Source organism: Anomalospiza imberbis, chromosome 5, assembly GCF_031753505.1.
Source record: "Anomalospiza imberbis isolate Cuckoo-Finch-1a 21T00152 chromosome 5, ASM3175350v1, whole genome shotgun sequence".
In the NCBI taxonomy this organism is placed as follows: domain Eukaryota; kingdom Metazoa; phylum Chordata; class Aves; order Passeriformes; family Viduidae; genus Anomalospiza; species Anomalospiza imberbis.
The window spans coordinates 48,274,158-48,300,780 of record NC_089685.1 but is presented as its reverse complement, the minus strand read 5'-3'; the positions used below and the strand labels follow the sequence as shown (position 1 = coordinate 48,300,780).

The 26,623-nt window shown below is 44.2% G+C and overlaps 1 protein-coding gene across 1 annotated transcript; it reads left to right on the top strand.

Moving 5' to 3' along the window:
• The first annotated feature begins 7,293 nt into the window (after positions 1 to 7,293).
• CD9 (CD9 molecule) lies at positions 7,294 to 26,623 on the top strand. The gene is made up of 8 exons (XM_068190572.1): positions 7,294 to 7,452; positions 17,872 to 17,971; positions 20,701 to 20,798; positions 21,932 to 22,006; positions 22,996 to 23,088; positions 23,655 to 23,744; positions 25,435 to 25,518; positions 26,278 to 26,623. Exons 1-8 carry the CDS (start codon positions 7,387 to 7,389, stop codon positions 26,341 to 26,343), a joined length of 672 nt encoding a protein of 223 aa, XP_068046673.1. The 5' UTR covers positions 7,294 to 7,386; the 3' UTR covers positions 26,344 to 26,623.

Genomic DNA, 26,623 nt, shown 5'->3' with positions numbered 1-26,623 from the left:
TCCTCAGTTCTCAAAACAGCTAGAAGAAACTGAAGGGGGAAAAGGAAAACCACCAAGAAGAATTTAAGAACTGAATTGCAGTGGGGAGGGTAAGGAATAAGAAAGAAAAATCAATAGAATAAAACACAAAGTTCAATCCTACAAGCAGCTACTTTTTAAGTCACACACTTTAGGCCATGCATAGCTGCTTTAATTAGCAAAGAGTGAAATGCAAGCTTAAAACCAAATCCATGTTTGGAAAATTAAGTTGAAAACGAACCCAGAAAGCAAAATCAACCTTATCTAGTCCAACATCATTAGACCTGTGTTAGAATATATGTTTAGATCAGCTCCCACACGAGTGCTAATTCAGAATTAAAAATTATTTGACTTCACCTGCAAGTGCTGTGTAGTTACTCAGAAATAAAATCCTCTCCCTTGCGGACAGGGAGGAGGTTACTCTGTGACAGCATATCTAAAATAGCCACTAAGTAATTAAGTCTTGGTAATTTTCAGTAAGGACAGAGATTAAGGAGCTTTTTTGTGTGCCAAACAGATCCTAATATTAAACCATTACTGCTAAAATTGAAAAGCATCTGGTGGTTTTGGGTTTTTTTAATTTTTATTTATGACTTTTTGGGGTTTTGGATAATTTTTTTAGTTCTTGGCATTTGCATAAAGAAAGCTTATTTTCTTTCTGAGAGGACAGGAGGAAAAATGTCATGAAACACTTTTGCATAACTGAGAAACTGGGGGGAAACATTCCCCCTTTCTCTATTGTTGGATATCATTACTTTTCCTGCTTTCTTGAATTGACTGAAAGGTAACTCTCCAGCATTCCAAAGATCAGTTCCATAACTAATGTTTCTAGCTAGGTATGAAAAATATTTATACTTATACATACAAAAAGATTTATAAATACAGTTGAGACTCTGCCAGAGTGTTCAGATTACTTTGCACCAGAAATTTAAATTGTAAAATTCTTAATGGAACCATGAATCTGATTAAAAATAATATCTTGACAATTTCCTAGTCATCCACCTGACAGCACTGGGAAGAACAGCCTGAGCACCCCCCCTAACCTGTGCTCTGTGGATCCATGAAACTGGGACTGCCAGGGGAATTAGAAGAAAACACCTGGAAATCCACCTCTGGCTGGAACAGAAAAAATACCAGAAATATTTTCAGTTTTGGGACCATTGTTACTAATCAAGTTTAGGAGGCATTTGGACAGCACCCTTAATACCATGCTTTAATTTTTGGTTAGCCCTGAAGTACTCAGACCAGATGGCTGTTGTGTGTCCCTTATAAATGAAATATTCTATTCTATTCTGTTCTATTCTAGTCTATTCCTTTGAAGAGGGAAATAAAAGCATCTAGTGAGACTGTTAAGACTGTTACCTGTGGCTTTCTCGGGTGTCAGACACAGACCTGAAGCCATCTCACTCTTTTCTGATGCTGCCTGCATTTCTCTTTTGCGTGTGCTAGAAAAAACAGGATTATTTTTCCACAACAATCATTTCTGAGCCTCACATACTTGAGTTTTAATCTGCCACCTAGAAAGGTTTGCCCTAAATCCCCACACACATCACAGTGCTATATTGTGTCAAGGGAGATGTGTCACATCAGGGGGCCCTGTGCTCAAGGACCTGCCTAACCTGCCAGCACCTCCCTCGACAGCAGCCACAACCTGTGGCCCCACTCCTGTCCCCTGCTCCTAAAATAACTTCACCCATACAGAAAGGTCTGACACATGCACACATCAACATAGCAGTTAGATGAATCACCCTTGGAGCTGCACACGTTACAGCCATGATTTCCAAACAGGCATTTTGCAATCTTCCAGAGTCGCAGCATTTGTTTGGTAAAGCTTTGGTCTCCCGTCCTCCAGTCACGAGCCTGCTGTCACACTGAAACCAGGTACAAGCATTGCTATCTGCAGCATGGTGGGGCTTAAATGGTAATTTAACTTGAAAAGGAGGGGGCTACACTTCCAGTGATGTCAGACTGCTGCTGTGAGAAATTAAGGGTCATCCAGACTATTTTTTGGATTTCACAACAATTAAAAAAAGCAAGTGTGTTTCCTTCTCCCTAAGTAATGATGACATATTCCACATCCCAGAATGGGGCAGGCTGAAGGGACCACAGTGACTCATCTGGTCCCACCTCCCTGCTCCAGCAGGGCCATCCCAGAGCACAGGGCACAGGATTGTGTCCAGAGGGGTCTGGAATATCCCCAGTGAGAAGACTCCACACCGCTTTGGACAATCTGTTCAGTGCTTGGTCACTGCACAGAGAAGTCCTGCCTCCTGCCCAGGTGGAACTTCCTGGGCATCAATTCCTGTCCATTCCCTCTTGTCCTATTGCCCAGCACCACCAAGCAGAGCGTGGTTCCATCCTTTTATCACCCTTCCTTCCTGAAGGAGTCTACTTTCATCATTGGTAATAGTAAGGATGTCTGAATTATTTTGAATGGATGCTTTGTGGAATTTTTGGAATTTTTTCTTTTTATCCCATGCATTTTATCTCAAATTTTGAAAATTATAACTGATTACAAAGCAATTTCATAAAGGTTCTTAAGTTCACACTGAGGTTTTCCAGTAAAATGATAACTGATTATGAAACAATTTTGTATGGGTTCCTAAGTTCATATTGAGATTTTCCAGTTGCTCTCCTGACATTATCACTATTCATGCATCATACACAAATGTCTTATGCCAAATATTTGCAAGGATGTGCCCAAATCTCTTTAAACTTCTTCAAATCTCAGTTAAAAAAAAAAAAAAAAAAAAAAAGTGTTTTAAAAGCAAAGAAAATTAAGAACTCTGGCTTTTGGTTTTCACTTCCAGATACACCTCCAGTTATAGTGGAAGACCTAATTTCTAGTGAAATCCCCCAGGGCTTTCTGGTTTCTTCAAAGCCTTTCTCTCGTGGCAGAAAGCAGACACACTTCTAGGATGCACAGATTTACTCCCAGCATGAGTTCTTCCAGAATCTATCTGCTATGGATACCAAACACCAAACACATTTCCACCAGCACTGGAAAAAAGGCCAGTGCCTTCTACATAGTGTTATCAGCATGAGTGACTCTGTGAGTCATTTTTGCAGTGACTCATTCCATTTTGTTATGGAATGCCAGTCTTGACTCTCCAGCTCCAAGACCAGCCTCTCCCTCACAGCCTCAGATGTGGAAGGAACCACTCACCCATCGCCATTCCAATATATTGTTGTGTTGAAATAAACCAAAGTACCTTAAAATTTGTTTGGAAAGGTGAGACCAGAGGTAAGGCACTTCATGTTATGTTGCATGCATGAGCTCAAGAGTTTAGGATGACCCAGATTACATCAGCATAGGATCTGTGACTTCCTATTTCCTCTTTCTTCTAAAAATCCATCCCCAACTCCCTGACACCAGAGAACTGATGAGTTTGTACAGCCCCACCCTTCACCAGACAGATCCAGCATCACAGTCACTGCTAAAAAAACAATCACTGAAGCTAAAAAGCAAGTAAAACAACCTTTAGGTTTTTTCTTTTGTGTCTGGCTTGTACAGTCAGAGATGTTACTTCTCTACAAAGAACAAAAGGTTGTTATTGTATTTCTCCTTTGACCGACACTCAAGAAATCTGTTAATACTTGTCCTTTGGTGGGGAAAGCTTTGTACTTTATCTCTCCACACCATTTATGCCTGGCTTTTTAAGGGAGCTGAAACCTTTTGAAAGACCTGGAATTGTTTATGCAAAGAAGGCTAAAGACCTCAAGCCAGCTGACACTAGTCCTTCCAGTCCTTCCCCATATCACTACCTTAAGTGTTCTTAAGGTAGTGATATGGGGAAAATATAGGGATATAGGTCAAGGAGGCAGGGAATTCTGCAGTTCTTACCAGAGAATCCCACCATCCTTAAATACAGTCAGGAGAGAAACCCCTGCTCTCCTATGCCTTCCTATATTAATCAATGTTCAGGGTCCTTTGGTTTGTGCAGTCTGAGGAGAAAATCTTTCCTGGTGGGAAGCAAATACTTCTCCTCTTCACTGCGGGCCCAAACAAGACATTGTTTCACATTTAAACAGGATAAAATAACTCAGCCTACCTGTAGAGAAAAGCTCTACAGATAGTGCTGTATCTAGATTATTGAAAGTGTAATTTTAAAAGGCTTCTGGTAAACTCTGATTTCTTTTTATCATCAATATCCTGAATTTGCTTTTCTTTGTGCCAGTAGGACAAAATAACTCTTTAACCACCCAGGGCAATTTTAAGTGCAGATAATAAATATTTCATGCAAAATGTCTATTATTCCATGCAAATACAAAGTGTCAAAATAATAAATCAGTTTGAAGTACTTCTACAAGGGTCATGAATTTCCATTAGTGATTTCTATTATGCAGAAATTCGGTTGATTACTATTTCATTCCACTAGTCAGAGAAGTTCAGGTGTGGTCAGAGAATTGCATCTATCAGATCGTCACAGCCTGGAAGAGTGAAACATACATGTTCTCTCCAGATCCTTCATATGGAAAGAAAAAAAAAAACAAAAAAAAAACAACCAAGTCACAGCATTGTTTTCCTTCCATATTCTCGAGAATACTAAAGACGTACAAATATATTTCACTTCCTCATAACTTAATCTGCCAGGTGAATGGGGAGTGTTTAATTTTTTTACAAACTCACAGGAAGTTTTTATTGAACAGGTCCATTTCTTGCCTCTGATCAAGAGGTTACTGCCCATGAATTTTAATGAGAGTTGCTTTAACGCAGTATAAGAATAAAACGCTTAATAATACAAAGTTAGGAGGGGAGTTATCCAAAGTTCTTCTGTGATCCTTAATTTTAGAAACTTGAGGGAAGCCATATTACTGATGCTAATAGCATAAATTCTTAATGGCAAAAGTCACAAAAGAAAACCAACCCAAAAGTTACACAAAAAACCTTGCTCAGTTTCCAGTTACCATGGGACTTTAGTCACATGCATTGGTTAACTCCATCCTTGCTGCATCTATGTTGTTGCGACCAGCATCCATCCCTCTATTTCCCTTTATTTTGTAGGAAAGTTATTCCTGATTTTCAGCATGTAAAATAGGTGAGATGGTTAGAAGCCTCCCTTCATTAAAAAATAAGCTGCAGCCCAACACCACTGGCTATTAAAGCCCTGTTAAGAGTTTTCTTAGGGATAAGAACAACAGGCCTCCTGTGACACCAGCTGGGCTGACCCATCCACTGTGGTCTAAAGCAGCAGTTCCCACCTGCAAACCCTGAACATCATTCCAGGTCTGCAGGAAAAAAATTATGAAGTAAAAAAAGAGATGCTGGTGGAAAGGGGAAGTGATTTTTCACAGGCTTCCCAAGCTATGGAGCAATCTGTGGTGTGATCAGCAGGAAATGACCAGAGACCTCACAAGGACACAAAGAGTGTGTAACCAGAAATATCTGGAAACCCTCTTCTTGCTCATTTGACCATCCCACAGAAAGTACTAAAGTCAATGACCTCGCTAGAATGGCAAAAAATAGACAGTTCATTTTGAAATATAGTTCCATACCACTTTTTTTATCTCAGAGACCTCACATGACATCTTAAGAACCAACAGCTTCAAAGGAACAATATTCAATACTGCAACTTCTATGCAGCAATATTTCCTCCTCAGTTCTCAAAACAGCTAGGACAAACTGAAGGGGGAAAAGGAAAACCACCGAGAAGAATTTAAGAACTGAATTGCAGTGGGGAGGGTAAGGAATAAGAAAGAAAAATCAATAGAATAAAACACAAAGTTCAATCCTACAAGCAGCTACTTTTTAACTAACAGCATAAATTCTTAATGGCAAAGTGACAAAAGAAAACCAACCCAAAAGTTACACAGAAGACCTTGCTCAGTTTCCAATTACCACAGGAGTTTAGTCACTTGCATTTGTTAACTCCATTCTTGCTGGATCTATGTTGTTGTGGCCAGCCTCCATCCCTCTGCTTCCCTTTATTTTATAGGAAAGTTATTCCTGTTTTGTAACCTGCTCTGGGAAGCAGCTGCCCAAGCCAGCGTCCCCCTCCTCTCTATTGCCTCTGGAATGTGCTGTATCTCATCATTTATTTTGGCAACAAAAACTCCAAATGTTTTTATTTGCATTTCAGCATAGCTTTTCTGTTTTTACTGTTCTGTTTGGGTGTTTTTTTGACTCTCAATATCTGATTAATTTCTAATCCCACAGTATGAAATTAAGGTACAAGCCCTCAGTTTTCATCCCTGAGCTAAAAGGCTCAGAAGCTGAGTGCTGAACACCCTGTTACAATGAAAGGGAAATTCTTAGTTGAAATTTAACGTGTTTTCTCCCACAACTGGGGTGACCTAAGGGCATGTGTGCAACCAGTTACCATGGATCAGCTGGCAGGCTGAAACTTATCTGCCTTATTTTCCTAAAGTGGATGTTTGTAACTTCATACAGACATATTTGAAATATTAAAGGAATTAAACTATGCTGTAAATTTATCTTGTATGAGAAATCACCCATTTAAGCTAGATGGATGCTTTCATTTTAAACTAAACATCCAGCAGAGGCCACAAAGGTGATGAAGGCTCTGGACCATCTCTGTGGGAGCTCGGCCTGATTAATTAGAGGAGTCAGAAAGGGGATCTCATTAATGCATGTAAGTATCTCGAAGCAGGTGTCAAGAGGATGGTGCCAGACTCTCTTCTGTGGTGCCCAGTGACAGCCCAGGCAGCAATGGCTGTAAACTAAAACAAGAAGTTTCATCACAACACGAGGAAGAATTTCTTTACGCTAAGGGTGGCAGAGCACTGCAACAGGCTGCCCAGGATTCTCCCTCTCTGGAGGCATTCCAATCCCACCTGGAACCATTCCTGTGTCACCTGCTCTTGGTGACCCTGCCTTGGCAGGGGGGTTGGACTGGATGATCTACAGAGGTCCCTTCCAATCCTAACGATTCTGGATGTGTGCAAAAGCAGGTCGGATTGGGGTGGTGGGGTTGATTACGTATTAGGACGAAGTTTTTCACCCAGAGGGTGGTGGTCGGGCACTGAACGGGCTCTCCAAGGAAGCGGTCACAACCCCAACCCTGCCAGAGCTCCAGGAGCGTTTGGACAACGCTCCAGGCACAGGGTGGGATTGCTGAGGCAGCGCCGTGCAGGGCCGGGAGCGGGACTCTGGCGCTCCCCGTGCTTCCCCTCCATGCCGGGACACTGCCGAGCCCCGAGGACGGCCGTGCCCGGCCCCGTGCGGCGCCGCTGGAGCGCTGGGAGCCCGCCCGGCCTGGCGCGGAGCGGGGCGGCCGCAGATGTGGGGCGCGGCCGGGGGCGGCCCCGGGGGCGGGCGGGGGAGTCCCCGAGACACCCGGGCAGGGCCGCATTTAAGGAGCGGCGTCGGAGCGCGGGAGCCTGGTTACCGCGCCTGCAGCCGCCACCATGCCTGTCAAAGGAGGTACCAAGTGCATCAAGTACCTGCTCTTCGGCTTCAACTTCATCTTCTGGGTGAGGCGCCCCGGGCTGTGTCCCCCGCGCTGCCCGGCGGGGAGCCCGCGGGACGGGGATGGAGGGGAGAGGAAGGGAAGCGCCGGGAGTCGCGTTTTGTTTGCTTTTCTGAAGCGTGTATTTTGCTGCTTTCTCCTCTTGCTGCCCCCCCTTCCCCCCGGAAGGAGAGGGGCGTATGCCCGGCTGCTCATCGCTTTATTTTTCACGTTTTTGGGGTTTTATCGTAAGGCGGGTTGAGTGTGCTGCCAGGCGGGGAGGGAGTGCTGGGTTTGTGGATAGCCCGTCCCCACTGAGCATCCCCCAGCACTACACACAATCCTCCCCCTAAAACTCTGTGTGCAGGTCGGGCTCCCTGCTGGCTTTCCCGGTGCCGAGGCTGTGCCCGAGGTGAGCCGGTTCCTCGCAAGTTGCAGCCTGTGGTTGTCGTGTGTGTGAACTCCTCGTTGCTGGTGGGAGCTGTGGCTTCCCTTCGGGTTTAATCTCTCGGAGCAGACCGGCACCCCTTGAGATCACGTCTCCGGTGTGGCTCCTGGCCCCAGTACGCCTTGTTGGCCCGGCAGCGTGAGAAAGCATGGCTGAGCCGAGAGGTTGGGGCTGTCCTCAAGCACTCGGGGTGTGGGCACCTCGATTTAGCGCTGGCTCCTGCATGGAAAAGTACTGCGGGAGCTGCTTTTGTGCCTGATGGATAGGAGCAAAGTGTATGGTTCAAAAAGCTGGGTTTTCTCTCGGCTGTTTGCCACGGTGAGGTGCGTGTGTGGCTGTGACGTGGAGGAATGAAGCTGGAGCTGCGGGAAGAAGCCGCGTCTGGAGTCAGTCGCAGCACTGCCCTTGGGACGAGTGGAAGCTGCCGTCTTAATGGGTGAAGTGCTTGGGATGTCTCGATGCCGAAATGGGTTGCAGCAGAGTTGAGAATACGCAGCTGGGCTGCAGTTGAGGGAAGTTGTGCAGAACTTGACCCAGGAAAGCATACGTTGCCACCCGGGACTCGCCGGACCGTGAGCAGGGCTGTCTCATTTGCAGGGTTAGAGCTGATCAGAAGGAAAAGCCTAATAAAGCACTGTCTGAAACTTACACTCAGTGAGTTTCTAAACTTCTTGTTAAACGAGACTGAAGTACTCGTGGTTTGCCTTGTGCTTGTTTATTTGTTTACTTTAAAGCTGTAGACTTTCTGCAGAGTATTTTATGGGACAAAAATTCTTGTTGTGGCAATGGCATTGCCTCAAAGAAGCTCTTAACCTGAGCTTCACCACCTTGTTGTCTGGGGACCAGGGCTGAGAACAGGGAGAGGGGTTTTGTTTAGCTCGGGATGTACCGGTTGCTTGGGAGTGGCATGGTCATAAAGTGCTGAGGCTTTACTCCTTTCTTTAGGGGTGCTCGTGAATACAGAATTGTACTGGTGACAGGGTGGATCAAGAAGAGTGGTGCTGCAGCCCAGAGGAGCTGCAGAGATGTGTGTGTGTGACCAGCTGGAGTGGCTCTTGGTTCATGGGGACCACCACATGTCATTGTGGCCTGCTGAAAACAGTTGGAAGGGTGTTTAGGGGGTACGGTGTTGTGTCCTCTGTGGAGAAATAAAGTAGCTGTATCTTGGGTTATTCCACACTGAACAGCATGAAAAGAAAGGTGTTGTGGGGCTGCTAGCATTAAAAGGCAAGAACCACCCTAATAAGAAAAAAGGCTTTAATGTTTTATTGTGGCTTTGCAGATGTGAAAGATCTGTGAAGTAATGGAAGTATGTTAATAAAACTTGTTGTGCACACGTGCAATTCTGTACCTCCTTCTTCTGAAATAAGTTGCCTCAAAAGGATAGGTCAGGAATTTTAGTGGTCTGCAGCAAACCTGCAGATGGCTGTGGCTGCCATGTTAGGTGAATGTACTTGCTTCCATCAGAGGCTTGTACAAGGGTAAGTGGAAGTAGAGAGGCTCAAACAGCTTGGTAAAGGAAGTTATTGAAATAAAAAGGGAAGCTCTCAAAGTCGAAGCTGTATGCAAAGGAAGGAAATAGAGGTTTATAAATGCTGGTGAGCCTTATAAAATAACAATGTTAGTCAAAGGAAAGCTTTAGGAGTAATTTGCAAAAGCAAACCCAAGTAACATACCGCTCTTCAGACACATGAGGAAAAGGAAGTTTCCCAGGGAGTCCTTCCAGACAGTAATAACTCCAGGTATAAAAGTTTTGGGAGTGATGTTCAGCAGGACTTTATTTTACCGGGGAAGATTTTAACAGAGTTCTGTGCCATAACCTGTCTTTGACTCTGAATCCTGCACAGGCTTGAACTGACCTTTTGATGCAAAGGAGGTGAAACAGGAGGAGCAGCAAATATTTGATTAACAATTCTCCAAGGTCACACAACACTTCAGAACTCTTAAGTTGTGATTAGGTAACTCCCTCTGCTCACCATCCCTTCTGCAGGCTGGAATGCAGCAAATTGGAGGCTGGGTTTTTGCTTTAGGGCAGTCTGGGTTACCCAGGGAGTAGCACACATGGAGTATCTGGAAAGAGCGAAAGAGATGATTCTTTAAAAGCTGGTGTACATGTACAGGAGGGACATTGGCTACTGCAAGGAGAAGTCAGACTTAATGAAGCTGTTGCCTTGGAGCCTTTAAAAGCCTGAATGCTGGAGAAGGCAAGGACTGGTTGGTGTTGGTTCACTTGTTCGATGTCTCCTGGAAATCTCAAGCCTCCTGTGAAAACCAGGCAGTCCTGGAGTAAGATCCTGGCAAGAATGAGATGGCTGTTGCAGTGGAACCAGGGCTGTGGTGAGGTGCAGCTCTGCTGTTGCAGGGAGAAGCAGTGGTGCTGGCACAAACTCCGTGGTGGTCAGTATAGCCCCACCTCATCTGGAGGAGCACAGGGGGTACTGCTGGGCTGCTGGCTGGCACCCATAGTCCAGGGTGATGGAGGTGATGGCTGCCTGCTGACACAGAGGGGTGAGACTCACCAGAGGCAGGCATCAGGTAATTCCCATGGGAGGCAGGCATCAGGTAGTTCCCATGGGAGGCACCAGCAGGACACTGCCTGGAGATAGGAACTAAATGATTCAGGGGCAGCTGCTGCCATGGAGCAGCAAAGCCTTGGGAGAAAAGAATCTATGATGGCTTTACAAAAGCACCAGGTGAGTGCTCAGTGTCAACAGAGCAAAACCAGCTTCAGGAATGAAGGACTGAGAGAAGATGGAATATGGTGTGTAAAGCTCCCAAAATCCATGGCATGCTGGTGTCCTGCAGTCTTGCAGACTGCTCTGGTCATCTGCCTGCTTTGAGAGGATCATAGTGGAACTTGGTAATGTTTGGGAAAGAAAGAGGAGGGTTTCAGTCATCAGCAACTCTTATCTTCAGGATGGAAATGTGCTAGAGATCCTTAGGATCACGATTGTCCAGGCAGTAGGTAGGGCCTGACTGTACTGAAAGAGGCAGTGAGCAAGAGCTGTGGGATATTAAGCCAGGAAAGAGAGCATTTTCAGAAGGAAAGTGTCACTGTGGGGGCAGTGGTGATGCTTTCTACTCAGAGGAATAGTTTGGTCAAGGGATATGTGGCTAATCACAGAATTAATTAGCTTGGAAAAGACCTTTAAGATCATCTAGTCCAACATGCTAACATGGAGTTGAGTAGCCTTTTGTTAATTTTTCTTCTCTCAAGGTGCTGTCCATATCTTAGCACAATCTTTAAATGTTCAGCATGTAGCCCAGGAGGTTAGTCCTGGGAAATGCTACCTTCTGTCCTGTTCTCTTAACCCTTCCTGAGGATCTTGTGCTTGATTGATCTGATGGCCTTTCTCCAGCTGGGAAGGCTGGGCACTAACATGGTATTCTCTGAAACTTTTGGGACTTTGGAGTTTGGCTTAAAATGTGCTTGTGGCCTAAATGGAAGGAAGGGGACATCTTTGGATGTTTGCACCAAGTCCAGTTAAGCGTGGATCTGTAAGTTTTGGGGTTCAGTCCCCTCTCTGAGGTGTAGGAATTAGGGATGGCTGTGATTCCTCTTGGGATGGAGTGTTGCAGCAGGCACCAGGCTCCTTGCTGCTGTTGTGCTGTCCTTGCTGGGTCTGGTGTTTTCCCACTCAGGTTTGCAAACAGCTCTGCTGTCTTGGCATGGCCAGTGCTGGCCCTGGCATCCCTGACAGTCTGCTTTCTAATAATACAAGTTTGGGGGCTGTTTGGGTGTGTGGGAGGGAGATGTCAAGCCTGATACAGAACTAAACTTTTTTTTCCACCAGGCTGGCTTGAGCTTGGCATGAAGTCAATGGAAACAACATGTTTCGTGCCTTAAACCTGAGCAGGGGAGTGGTCTTAGCAAAGTTGCCTGGGACCAACCTTAGTGTGAGCAATGCTGGATTGCCTTGAGTTGTGTAATGAGTGACTGCCTTTAGCAGTGACTCCCTTAACTCCTTGGGTTTGCTCAGGCTTGTTGGTCCTGGTGATGAAGTCTTTTCCTAGGAAAACTGTGGGCTCCTGAGCAACTGGGATCACACCAGGCAAGTGCCTGCATGTTCTCCCATTGGCTTCCTGCTGCTGGACAAAAGCAAGGCCTTGCATTGTTAAACTTCAATGCTGGGTTTTCCCCTTGTGAATTTTGTGAAATATGAAGACATCTGTTGCTAATATTTATGGTTTAATGTATTTTAAGCAAGCAAGTGCTGTAGCACAGAGACAGAGCTCATGTTAAAGTTTTGAGCTGTCATTTTCTTGTTCCTTTCCACTATTGGGCAGCTCTCTTGTCCTGACTTCCCACTCTCCAGAGTGCTGTGTGTTTTATGAATAAATGCATTTGTGTGTGGTAGTGCCTGCTAAAGTAAGATGAGCAGAATTAGGCTTGGAGAGCCCTTTTCCTTCTGTAGCTTGAAGATACCTGTGACTTTGTTCTGAGCCATAATCTCAGCTGCTTTTGTGCACCAAGAACAGCAATTCAGAGGCTCTTTCCTCCTCCAACAGAGGACTTGCAGGATGGGCAGGGAAATATGCATGTGTCTGTTAGTATGTATATATGCAGGCATATATACATATGTATGAAAAACCCAGAAATTAGTTGCTTTTGCTTTCTGTATAGAACTGATGCAGTTGCTGGCTACAGTGCTAATCTAATGCTGCTTGGGCTTAGCTCAGTGTATATATTGACTCCAGTAAGTTCTGTGGAGTCAGGAGTAGAGTTTGGAGTATGTTGCCTTGAGAAACCTGATGTGAAGCTACTCAGAGTTCCAGCAGTCCTGGCCCCTATTTGCAATTCTAATTGCAAATATAGTAGACTGGCTTCTGAATAGGAACTTGTATGAAATGGGCACTAGTCTTGGCAGTGGTTCAGGAATTTTGTTATGCTGCTCCTACTGTACTGGAGCACCATTTTATTGCAAAAAGTGCTGTGGCATTAACATAGGCCACAACATTCTTGAAACTAGCCAAGCAGAATGAAAATACTTCCTTTCCAATCCACTTTTTTCCAAACTAGTTTGAAAATAGCTGCAGTTTCTTGTATAACTGCAAGCCCACATAGCACAAGTGTTTGGGGAGCTGTTTCAAAACTCTGAAAACCTGTGCTGTTGTGGATAACACTAATTCTGTAATTGAGGGTTTAGAGTGATGTTGAGCCTCACCTGTACTTACTGTTTATGGGGGTTTATTTATGGTTTATTTACCAGCCAGTAAAAGGACAGAAACAGTTCATCACTACTCATAATGTTCTCAGTTTTTTGCATGTGCTTTGCAACGTTACAGATCTGGTCCTAGCTTTCTTAGTTCAGTCTAAAACAGTAAGAAGTAAATTCTTATGCAGTCAGATTTTTAGCTAAAAGTTCAAGTGTTTATGAAGTGAAGATGGTGACTTTTTGATGTCTTCTTGTCACATCCTGGTGTAGACCTATATATGGAACAGTAGTGCTGAGCCTGACATACCTTCTTACTTCAAGAAAAAGGAAGTGTTCTGATAGATGCCATACTTAGCTGACAACACTGAAAATGGTATTTATTTTTGACTGACTTCTTTATTTTCACCTAATGACTTACTTTCTGCTGGAGGTAATGCCATGAGCATGGTAGAAGTTGTATGCAAACTTGGCCTGAAGGCTTTGAGCCAGTTACCAGGCGTTCTTGAACTGTCTGATTTCTTTCCTATCCCTGCCTCCACCCTGTGGAAGTGGAGGAAGGGCTGGGGGAGGTTGTCCCCTTCCCAAAACTTTGTCTGCCAGGACAGACAAAGGACTGTCTGAGGACTTGGTAAGTGCTTGGACCTTGAGATCCTTGAGAGGTAATTCTGACTACTGAAAGATAAGATGCTCTAAGAGGTCTAATGCAAATGGGGTGCTTGTCCCTTGTCGCAGTGATTGTCCCTTAACAAGTGAACAAGGTCAGAAGGGACCGATCAAAATGGTCCTTCCAAAATAGTGGTTAAATCAAAAATAAACTTCCCAGCTTTCTAAAATAGCGTCACACATTGTGCTGCTATGGGATGTGTTAACACAATTGGTGTTTTGGGTTTGGGTTTTTGTTTTTGTTTAAACCTCAAGGTTTTAACACGTGTTTATGGCATTGTCATTAAATCTAAGGGTTTCCTGTGCAAACCTTCTGCTGGGTGTCAGAGTGGGGCAGAAATCCCGTGGGAATTGTTTGGTAGTGTTCAGTGCTGAGGCACACTCTGAACTCATGCTCAAGTTAGCCAGGGATGGTGAGGGGAGGGAGGAAGGTAGAGTGTTCTGTGTGGCTGCTGCCTCCAGGATACACAGGTTTTTCTCATCTCGAGTGTATCCTGACTGGTTCAGGTCCTTTCTCAGTTATCTCTTCCCACATGGAAGGCTGGGACATACCCTTAGATGTACCCAGAGTCCAAGCAAGGGGGACACACCAGAGCTGTGGGATGGGTGAGAGGAGGGAAGTCCTGCACAGGAGGCTCACTAGGGAACGTCCAGGGCTATGTAAGAAAGGAAGATAGACCAAAAAAGCTGTTTTTCCTGCTGCAACAGGCAGAAAGCTGCATGCCAGAAGTGAGCTTTAGGGGCAAAGGGGGTGTTGTTTCCATGTAATGGAAAAAAAACCAACCTGAGAAGCCTCCACAGGGCTGGGAGAGGAGTGGCCAGGTAGTTATATCATTGTTGCAGCTGTGGAATAGCCAAGCAGAGCAGGAATGAGCTGCGAGTAGTGGTTAGGGAAAAGAAGGAAGCCTGGTTAGCTGGAGCAGGGAAGTCAGTAGTGTAATTGTGCTAGGACATGCTGTTATTGGAAAATCACTGCCACAAACTTTTCCAAAACAGCGAGTGAACAGTATCCCTTTAACTTCCCGTTTTGGCCAGATCGGGGAAAAAACCCAACCCTGTCTTCTGAGCTTTTTGCTGTACTTGTCACTATGGAAACATACTACTTACCTGTCTGATGAGCACACAAACCCACTCTCTTTGTGTATGTGAAACCAGACAAAATTGATTACTTTGAGGAATACAGTGTTGTTCTTTCCAGCTAAATTTCTCTTTCAGCTCAGGATAGAGCTACTTAGAAATGCACAGTATTGCTCAACTCCTGTGACAAGATAAGTCTGTTAGATGGGGATTCCCTGGGATTACCAAAGAAAAACCCAACTATTAGATTATCTGGGGATCTACTTCCACGCAGCCGAGGCTGGTGGCCTTGCACCCCTTTCCCAGGAAGGAAAAACACAGCTCCCAAACCATCCCAGCACGGGTCCCATCCTGCTGGTATAGCGTGGGTGAGCGGGGAGGTGACAGTGCCTCGGCCTCTAGTGTGCCCCACTGGCCAGAGGTGCTGGCAAGTGCCCGTGGAGCTGTGCTTTTCTGTTCCTCAGAGGCTGGTGTTGCTGTGTCCTCGTTTCTCCCTTGTTTTGATGGAAACTTGAAGCTTCAAGTTTCTTGCCTTCTGCTTTAAAACTGCCTTTTTTTAGTTCAGTGGTCAGTGTGGGTAGGAAGAGCACAAACTGAGAACATAAGTCTTCTTTCCTTAAGAAATTGAGACAGAAAGTCTCTTATTCTTGCATTTTATTTCTAGTCCACCATGCAGAGAATTAACATTCTGTTTAATTCTACCACTTTTTTTAGTGCTGTGCAGCAGTTCACTGGCATGAAGTGTTATCAGTGTTCTATGATCCTGTAAGTCTCTTATCTCCCTGGCATCTTCTTAATCTTTCCCAAAGAGTGACTGCTTTTCCAAGGAGAAAACATGCCATGTACCTCTGTGTGGTGGTGGGGAAGAGTTAAATTTGTGTTTTGAAAGGAGGTATATTAGGTACATCATCTCTGCCCAATCTGAACAGACCGGTTTGTTTCTGGAGGGCATTAGCTGAGCCTTCTCCTTTGCTTGGAATTTTAAGATCATCTGCATGGTTACAGTATGGCTTAAGAGTTTCTTTAGTTTTACAGTCCTTTTCTGTGCCCTGCTCCATTTGCAGAGCTCTCTACTCAAGCACTAGAACTTGTCAAGCTGTAAATAAATTTGGTAGGTGAGGAGAGCTGGGTGTTCAGGCTTGTGGCTTCACAATTTGTGAGTTCCTGGCAAAACCAGCAGAGGCTTTAGATTTCTTCTAATGATGGGGATCTGGATCAGCTATAAAAGCTGACGACTGCTGGATGACCCAGGAAAGGGAGCCTCAAGCAGAGTGTTATTAAATACTGGGTGACTTAACAGCAGTCTCAAAGCAGAGCTTTTTCCATCACTAAGCCTTTCTGATGTTTGACTGGGGGCGAGATGAGGTGGCAAAGGCTTTTTGAAGTGATGCTGCAGCCAGGAGAGCAGGTAGAGCAGCAACCCTTCTCTCTGTCAGCTCCCCTTTGCGCCTCTCCCTCCCCTCGGGGTGCAGCTGTGGCACAAGAAATTGAAATAATGATGCTGTTGTGGCATTCTGTGTTGTACCAAGGTGCTCCAGCATAACTTAATAATCTTGTCAGGGTAGCCCTAGCAAGGCAAGCAGGAGGTGTGCGCAGGTGTGTGCCTTGGGAGTAAGCACCAGAAACACCAACAAAGGCCTTTTGCTTAGGTCTGGAATCCTCCAGGTGGATTTGGCTCTTTGGATTGTGTGTCACTTGATCTGTTTTCCCAGCTACAGCCCTGCAGCTCCTGTTGGAGGCAGGCCTGGCACTCGGGTTCCTGCCATACAGGAAAAGCTGGTTTAGGAAAGCTGGGGCTGTCTGTGAGCAGGAGCTCTTCTGCAGCAGGGAGAAGGGGCTCTCAGGCTCCCCCCTCTCAGGTGGGCTTGGTGTGGAAGGGGTGTTGTATCCTTGGGTGCTCGCCAAGGGAATGCTGCCCATAATCCCACTAAAAATTGCCATTATTAAACAATTCCCAGTTTCTTAGAGGCAAATCAGGAATGTTGTTTCTTTCTGCAAGGATCTTCTTATCAGCAGTCAGGCTTTGTTGGGATTTTATTTTTGCTTTTTGTGTGTGCTTTGCCTGACCAAAGCACCAGACTTCATAAACTTATTGCTCACTCTTAAGTTTAAATTTTTAATATCTGCTGCAATGTTTGAGATTTCTGTCCTCATCTCACTTTTGTGGAGCTTTTTTTAATAGTTAAATGATCTTCAAAGGAAGAGCTAAGAAGCACACTCCAGCTTTATATTTTGTCCTGGTTTCTTTATTTTTTTACACACAAGCAAACCCTATTTTTTTTCTTTTTAAAGGAGGATTCAGTCTCTTCAAAGCAAACTGTTGCCATTGGCCTTACCAGAGTGTAACTCCCTCTTTCTTGCAATACTTCCTGTGGCTTTTGCCAGATGTTTCATCTAGAGGCTATTTTATACACCAAGTGACTTACTGCAAACACGAGCACCAATGTTAAGAGGAACCTGGAGGCATGCAGGCAGAGATGATAATGAAATAAGACTAAATATTACCTAAAATTAGATTGTATTGCTCCAGATCAGCAACGTTCTACTACTGCAGCTGGTATTTTCTTATTCCTGTCAGTGTGGTCACTTAATGGGTTGGTTTTATCTTGTTTGGCAAGAACGGCACCCTTCCTGAACTCCCTTCCATGCTACATGGAACTGTCAGCAGTCTGCTTAATACGCTAAAACTTGCAGCTGGCCTTACAAGGCACTTTTCCTTGTGATACACTTGCTCTTCAGTGTGAAGCTTTAAGGTCACTAAGCCATGCAATGTCTGCAGCCACCCAGAATAAAAGAATGCGTGGAAGGATCAGTGGAAATACTGACACTTGGCTAAACCTTGGATATTTTCAGAAAGGAACAAGAATGGCATTGTTCTCCTGTGACATTGGAGTTTATATTATGTAAATGCCTCTGTCGACAAGGTGCCTCATGTCTGGAACTTCGTTCATGTGTTGGTATCCCCATCCTTTTATGCTTGTCCTTTGTCACCAGCTCTTTAAATAAAAGCTGTATCCTGTGTTTGCTTCCGATTTTGTTACTAATGCAGGGCTGGGTGGATTAGTTGGTATAATTTAACAAGCCTTCCTTGTTCTTACAGCTTGCAGGGACAGCAGTGCTTGCAGTTGGACTATGGCTTCACTTTGATTCACAGACCAAAAGCGTCTTTGAACTGGAATCTGACACAAAGTTTTACACAGGTGAGCTGGGGGATCACTCGGGGATAGGTCACATTTCTGTGCCCTGATTTCCAGGCTGCTCAGAAACCTTGGCCTTTCTTAAAGGGTGAAAAAGCAAAACAGCCCGAGAGCAGCTTCCCCTGGCTGGTGTTTGGGGACAGCTTCCCCTGTGAGCTCTTGTGCAGACAGCAGTGCTGCCATGTGAGTGGTTTCTTGGCCCTTCAGCCTTTTTCCCACAGTAGTTTGTTGCTGTCAGTAAACGTTTTGTAATCCCAGGGGCTTCTGGAAGACACAGAGGATGTTTCTTCCTGATGCTCATCACGTCAGCAAAGTTTCACACTAAACTAATTGAGTAATTAAAATTTATTCTCCAGAGTGACCAACCTGAGCTACCCAAAACACAACTGTGTTGCCTCATCTCTCAGAAGGAGCACATGCACTGTTGTCTAACTCCTAAAGCCCCACATCTCCTAATTCATCCTGAACTGAATGGGAAGAATTCACAAATATCTTGGTACATATGAGAATTATTCCAGCCAGCATGGGTCAATGTAGCTTTAGCTAGACCATGTGGAAGGTGTTTGTAAGATCATTAATTAGGGGACACACACAATTTTAGTTAGTTAATGTCATAGGAATTCCTAAATGAACTGGATTTTATCTGAACTTTGATTTTGATCTCTACAGTTGCTTTTAAGCTTGGGCAGGGGAGCACACATAGTTTGGTTGTTGTCACCTGTAGGTTCTCAGACCCTTGGAGCACCTCTGCTATGAGGAAAGGCTGAGGGAATTGGGATTGTTCAGCCTGGGGAACAGAAGGCTTTGGGGTGACTTCACTGTGGCCTTTCAGTACCTGAAGGGAGCCCACAGGAAAGATGGAGAGAGACTCTGGACAAGGGCCTGGGGTGACAGGACAAGGGGCAATGGCTTCACACTGACAGAGAGCAGCTTTAATTTGATAAAAGAAATTCTTCCCTGTGAGGGTGCTGAGGCCCTGGCACAGGTTTTCCAGAGAAGCTGTGGCTGCCCCATCCCTGGCAGTGTTCCAGGCCAGGTTGGATGGGGCTCTGAACATCGTGGGACAGTGGAAGGTGTCCCTGCCCATGGCAGGGGGTTGGAATTAGGCAGTCTTTAAAGGATAGCTTCATCTTTTTCTTGCCAAAAATCTGGCTCCTGTCCTTGGCTACTCAGCTGTGACAACTCCCAGGCTGGTGTCTGAAGGGTCACTTGCAAAGAGGAGCAACTTATGTTGCAGCCTCTTAGTCCTAGGGTGGCCTGTGCCTGCAGGGAATGGTGTAGAGGCTATAGTTGGGAATACTGAGATGCTTGTGGGACTTCACAAAGAAGCTGCAGGCTTGCAGACAGGCTATCTGTGAGAAAATTTGTGGTTTGCCCTTGATATGATGGCATCTTAGCAAACTGGGTGGTTCTTGGAGCTGCCAGGAAGATTCCCAGATGCTTCTAAGTGGACCTCAGAAAAAGAACAGAAATCTAAAGTTGACTGTTGAGCTGAATATTTAAGAAGTCTTATTTTGGGTAGTCTAAAACAACTCTTTCACCTCCTAAAACATAAATTTTTTATGGTGTGAATGCTTAAACTACTGTCTGGATGCAGCCAGGGAAACCTGCTTGAAATCTCTGTAGGTTTAACTGAGTTTTAAAAAGAAGCTCAATAGGAATTTCTGCTGTAACATAATTTTCTGGGAGTAGTTGCTGACTGCAGTAAGTTACAAAGCAAGTTACCTCAAAGGCTTTCTGTACAACTCAATCTGGAATAGGTGGTACTGATGGACTTTTTTTTTTCTTCTTTTTCAAAATGGAAAAATGTTAAGCTGAGGTTAAAAAGTCTGTATTGGAATTTCCTACTGATAAGAAATGTCAGGCTTAATCCCTTACAAATGCTGCATCAAGGAGATGTTTATTTTGGCAGCTAATCTTATTGGTTTGCATCTAGAGTACATCATTTGTAAATGCTTACATCTGGCTCCCTTTAATTAGTACTGATTGGGTCCCTGAACTGTTTTTATGTCCCTATTGGTAGAAGTGTCCTGCTTGTTCGACATGCTTTGTGCTGATTCTTTGATGCTTCACCACCCCTGTAATATTCCTTGCCATCCTTTGGGAGTTTTCTTGCTCACCACATCTTGCTGCTGTCTCCAGCTCACAGCTATGATGATTAGGGGATGATTTATGCCAAATCCTCTGGCTCCTGAACTTGGGAACAAATGGAGCCTTCTACCTCAGAAATGTTTGCTCTTTCTGCTTCAACATACTCACTACCTTATTTCTGGGCAGAGTAGTTTACAAGCTCTGACACTTTTTTTATAATCTAAAGAAGCATCTGCTTCAAGACTTCGCGGTTGTTAATAAATCACTATTCCAGTTGTCTCTAATTCCAGTTGTTTCTGTCTTCACCTGAGGAGAAGCTGATAACTCTTGGCTCTGAGCCTGTTGTAAAAAGTGTCTTAAAGCTTGTCTTAGATGGCTTTATCTTGCCTATTTTCTAAAGCTTGTGAAACTGCAGTAGGGGTACACATTGTGTCAAAATGAAGGTTTTATATATAAATTTTTCAGATGCATTTGCTTCGAAAATTAAGCACAACTCCTTTTTTTTTTTCCTACTTGAAATACCTTGGTAAAGAAACTTAAACATTGGCAAAAGCTACCAATGCTATTTGTGGAGCAATTAATTTCATACCTTGCTTCTGACGTCTCAATGACCTGCACACCTTTGTTTTCCTCCTCCCTAGGTGTTTACATCCTTATTGGAGCTGGTGCCCTTATGATGCTGGTTGGTTTCTTGGGATGCTGTGGTGCATCACAGGAATCTCAGTGTATGCTTGGCCTGGTAAGTGCTTGGGGTAATGCCTAAATTTTTGAGCAGCATGATGAGAAAGGAAGGAAAATATTACTGTGTAATGGTCACCTACATAATGCTAAAATGTTAAATATAGTTGTCATTTCTGGCTGGAAATCCAGATGCTCCTGCTGCATTTGAAGAGAGGATGATATCAAGAGGCTGGATGTGTCTGACTTAACACTGAAGTGTCAAGGCTGGGAGTATTGTGAACACAGAACTAAAATAGTGATAAGAGCAGTGCTATCATTGCTAGACACTTCATCCTGGACTCTGAAGGTGGTGCAATCTTTAATCTCTGAGACCAGAACTGTGGTATTTGGTGCTTGAAACAACAAGACTCTGCTGTTCATAATCACAGGATGAGCTCTTCTAGTTGACAACCGCTCTGCAAGCCAATTACTGGAGAGCAACCTCATTGTTTTCAGACTGGGGGGGACAGTAGAGCTTACTGGGTTCGTGCACATCTGTGCACTTGCAAAACTACTCATCCAAATAACCAGAAGACTTAGTTAATAAAAGTCAACTACTATAGCCACTGAAAGAACAGTTCCCCTTCTGTGTCACAGAAGAACCTAAATTCACGTATTTGTTGCAAAATGATACCTCTAGCCCTTTGTAATTCTGAGTATCTCTTTAAAGTGCTCCTAGGTGATTTTGGGTCTGGTAGTCTGTGAGAGACAGAACACTTTTATTTGTCTTTTATGGGATATACAACAAAATGACCATTAGCTCTCTGGGAGTTGGTGGCAAGCTAGGAATTAAGTAATGACTCCTAAAGCAACAGGAGTGACAAACCAGAGTAAAGAATTGGTGCAAGCTGATGTGATGTGTCTGAATGACTTGGACAGCTTCAAAGTTGCAGTTAACAGATGATGGGCTTTAATTAACACTGATCAAAAAGCAGGACTGGTGCTTGGAAAGCATTGCCAGACTTTCCGACACTCCTGGGAAGAAGTGCTGACCCAGTGTCCTTTTTCCTGGTGTTACCAATGTCTCAGACCTCCAACAGCAACCTGCTTGAGTGACAGTTCCCACAAGCCTGGACAAACTTGCAGTGTACATGTGTAATGCTGGTTTGTGGTGCTCTGGCCTTCATGAATAACACGGTCTTTCTTTTCTAGTTCTTCTTCTTCCTTTTTGTGATCTTTGCCCTTGAAATTGCTGCTGGGATCTGGGGATTTTCAAATAAAGAAAAGGTAGGTTGCTCTTAAAAGTTGGGCGTGGTGGGATGCTGGAACAGGTTTCCCAGAGAATCTGTAGCTGCTCCATCCCTGGAAGTGTCCAAGGCCAGGTTGGATTGGGCTCTGAGCAGTGGAAGGTGCCTATACCCTCTGAGCAGGGTCTAATGGAAGGTGTCCCTGCCCATGGCAGGGGGGCAATTCTTAGGTGATCTTGAAAGCTCCCTTCTGACCCCAAACACTCCATGATTCTATGAATGTGCCCACAGTCAGCAATCTGCTGACATCTATACTAGTACAAGTCAAATCCTTATTTCCCAGGGAATTTGGGGGAGAGGAAAAAGGCTGATTCAAGCAAAACAACACAAAAAAATCTAACTGTAATATTTAAACATGAGACTGTAGCAGGGAAGCCAGAGTCCAAGAGGCTGTTGCATGCTAGAGGTGCCCTCCAGAGAGTACCTGACTGAGCAGTGAGGTGAAGCAGGCTGGCTGGGAGGCTTTACCACTTCCAGAGAGGAGCTGGGTCAGCTGACAGCTGAGTATATCTGCACCTGAAGCATTACTGATATGGCCTCTCCCTCCCAAGCAGTCAAGATTCTGTCTTGTTTCAAAATCACATGCCTGGTGACCAGAGTTGCTTTTCTGCTCACATTGTATTACACAATGGGGAAATATAGAAACTTCTGGAGTATAGTAGAATAGGGAATATTTTTGGGCAGTCAGTGGGCAAAGACTTGGTTCTCTCACTCCTCCTAGCAGGTGAGAGATATAGAAGGGGAAACAGTCTTACCTGTTTAGGTGTGGCTGTTAAAGTAAGTGTACAGTTATTTCTCACCTGAAACAGGCGAGCCTTCTGTCCACCCTCTGTTTGTACATGGCAGAAGAATGGGTGTTGTAGGCTGCAGGAGTTTTGATGACTGACTTGCTGAAAGCAAATTTTTAGTAATTAATGCAAGGTACAACACTAACACAGCATTAATACACAACTCTTTGCTTTTTCTTAGATTATTGATGAGTTAAAGGAGTTCTACATGGACACCTACAGAAAGAGAGTTCAGCCAGGTGCCAGAGACACCCTGAAAGCATTTCAGTTTGCTGTAAGTATATGGTTCTGCTTAACCTGGACAGTAATGCAGCTGCTCCTTACACTGTTCTTCATGCCACCTAGTCCCCTGTACAAAGTTTTTACTCGTTAGAAGAAACCAAAGATTGCAGAGAAATTTTTTGTAGTATAAATGAATTCAGGATGCCTTTTTTGTCCTTCTGAAGTGTCTAGAACTAGTTCTTGTTTTTCTAAAGCTCAGCAGCAGACTGGGAAACTCTGGATCTGTGCTACTGAGCTGCTGGCACCCTAGTATGCACACGTGCATATCTGTGAGGGGTTCAGCCTTGTGTCTGTAAGGAGCACAGGCTGTTGCCAAAATGATTCTTATATATACTTAAGTGTATACTTAAAGAGATCTAGGTTTTCCTTTCAGAACCTTGTCCTTTAATTTAATAAGGGCTTGTTAAAATTAGTTTTATAGCAGTCATGTTGACAGGACTTGGTCTGTAATAAAAACTAACGTAAATTATTTATTCCTTTTTTTTTTTTTTTAACCAGATTGCTGAACAAAAATAAGGATTGTTTAACCTGGGTCTCTTCTTGTGTTTTCTGTTGTAGCTAAACTGCTGTGGCCTTACTGGAGCTGTAGAGCAGCAGTACATGGACACCTGTCCAGCAAAGACACTGTCTGAGTCATTCTCTATGAAGGTAAAGCTTGACATAATTCACCATCAACTCCGCCCAGTGGGTAGAGTGAGAAACACATTTCAGGAAACCCTCCCAGTCTGTGGGAAATGCCCATGTCACACTGGTGTGGCAGTCTTTGTCTGTAATCTGGCTGGTTGTGGAAAACAAACCCACCGTTACCGTGGAAAGAACAAGCAGGAAGCCTGACCTTGTTCAGGAGATGTGCAGTCTATGTGTCACAGACTCACTGCTGGGGTGGGCAGTGGAAGATCAAATGTTTGCCTAAAAAAAAAAACCCTCACAGTGTTTTGAGAGCTCTGTTCTCCTCAGTGCATCTTCCTGGTGCTTGCTGGGAGCTGTCAGCTCCCTCCTGGTTAGGGAGAAGTAGAGCTTGGCGTGGGAGCAAGTCTGAAGCTTCAGCAAGGACAGGGAGAGGGGTAAGGTGTTGGTAGCCTGTTCTGGTGAGTTGGTGACTGTGAAGGCAATTCTGTGAATCAGGTTTCCCTGCTGGAGTATTGCTGCAGAGGTGCCTGTGTACCACAAATAACAGGAGAAAATGGCTTTTGTCGTTTTTAACCACCCTTCTTCCTCTTTTCCTTACAAACATCCTGTGCTCTTGCTTTATGCTCCAAGACAGTTCGTGTGAGTCCTTCTATGGTTCTTAGCATGCAGGAATTCAATTAATGACTTGGGGTTTTTTAACTTTATTTGACAATTCACGTATCTGCCCACATGAGACTGTTCAGTCTTTATCTTTAGTCCTGTCCATGCCATCTGAGTTGGAGTGTGTGGGAGTAGCTGAGACTTGCATGCAGGTTTGTTCTGCTGTGTGTTCTAGCTTCATCTATTGACTTCATCTTGTGATGCCCATTCCCAATTGTAGAAAAACAGTGGATAAATTACAAGATCAAAGGGATGTAATGGAGTGTGCCTCTAAGAAGCAGTGTTGTGTTGGTATTATGATTGAACTGACTCACTCTTACCAGTATATCCCTTTAATCTCAGATTCAGTCTTTCTTTCTAGACTGGATAAGGAACAACAACAGAAAAAGGTAGCTTTCAGCAGCTCACTGATGTTTGCTGCTGGAACAAGCAGGACAGAAGCTGGGATGAGACTTTGACCACCTACCAGGCTCTTAAAGATTTATACCTCTGTGAAAGTGCCTTGTGCTTTTTATTGGCCAGCATGTGTCTGTTCTGGGGAAAGAACTATACCTTTTTTTTTTTTTTTTTTTTTTAGTTGCCAGGGTAATTCTTTGTCCTGGGAGCATTAAACTGGTCCCTCTATGGATCTGCCCCTGGCATGGATCCTAGCCTAGGGTATCCTGATATTCCCATGTACTGTGGGTTCATGAGGTGTCTGCAAAATTACAGTAGCAATTGGCAATATCAAGAGTGGCTTTAAATCTCTTTTGATAAGGGATGAGCAATGCATCACCTGAAGTGCTGACAGCCAGTAGTAACAAGCCAAGCCTGATAAACTGCATGTTCAGATTGAGAGGGGAGTCCTGCTGTAGTCAAGGTGCTGTTAACAAGTCTGAGATACTTGAAGAGTAGATTTAAACTTCTCTGCCAACTCTTGTGTAGGACCATCCCTGGCTCTCTTTAAGGATGCAACAGTAAAGGCCAGATCAAAGCAGCTTTTAAAAGATAAGTCTTCAAATGAACCTTGTGTGTGTAAAACACTAATGAAGCATCTGTTCCATTTCAGTCTTGCCCTGATGCCATTGATTATGTCTTCAAATCCAAATTCAATGTCATTGGAGCAGTTGGCCTTGGCATTGCTGTAATGATGGTGAGTTTCCAGATTATTTAGAGGGTTCTCAAAGGATACACAGAGCAGAAGCTTTGTATGGCAGTGCCTAGCTCTGCAGCCCACAAGGCCATTCCACTGAGGACAAGTCCCAGCAGGATCAGGGTGTGTGCTGCAGGGCCCTGAGGCAGTGCAGAAGCTGGGATGTCTCAGGCCTCCCTGTTTCTACTTTGGATTAGGATCTGCCTCCTTGCACTTTTAGCAATGGTGAAATCTTATCAGTGATGTGTGTATATATGGAATGAGGATGTATTGATCATGTTGCTGGCCCACATCTTAATCCTAATACCTGTTGGGGATTCTTCTTCTCTTTCCTTTGTAACAATTACAGGCTCTGCTAGAGGGCTGAAATAACAGGGCTGCTAAAAAAACTCGCACTTGTGTTTGACCTCTCTGGAGAAAAGCACATTCTGGGATGATCAAAGATTTCTTAGGAGATAATGCAGTGGTTTATAGCTGCTAGTTCTGTGCCAGGGCCAGAAGTTGGGACTTGAAGATTCTTGTGGGTCCCTTCCAACTTGACATATTCTGTTTTCAAGTACTGAGGTGAATGGGATTCCTGGGAATGAACTTTGGGGATTGGGAGGTGGGGAATGGCAGAGTAAAGTGTAAAAATACAGAATAAATGTGACCTCTGGGCTGTGAAGAGCAGATTGTCCTCATGCTGATAAATGCACAGGCTTTTATCATGCTTCTCATCCTTTGCTTTCCTGATTTCTAATCTGTTTGCTTTCTTTGCAGATTGTTGGCATGATATTCAGTATGGTTCTGTGCTGTGCCATCCGCAGGGAAAGGGAGATGGTCTAAGAGCTGCAAAGCCAAGATTCCTGCACTATAAAAATCCTCACCATTAACTTTCGCGTTCTGAGAGCATTTCTAAAATGTTATATATTTGTTACCTTTTTAATGCTTTATTTGGTACTGATGTAGGTTTGCTTTTTATGTTACAGGTTAAAACGATAAAGGTTTATCCGACTCAAGACAAACATTGTACATAAAATATCTGACTTTCTTGAAACTTACATAATTTGGATGTAATTTATGTTGGAGGCAATTTGATACTTAATAAAGAGTAAGATGTATTGTT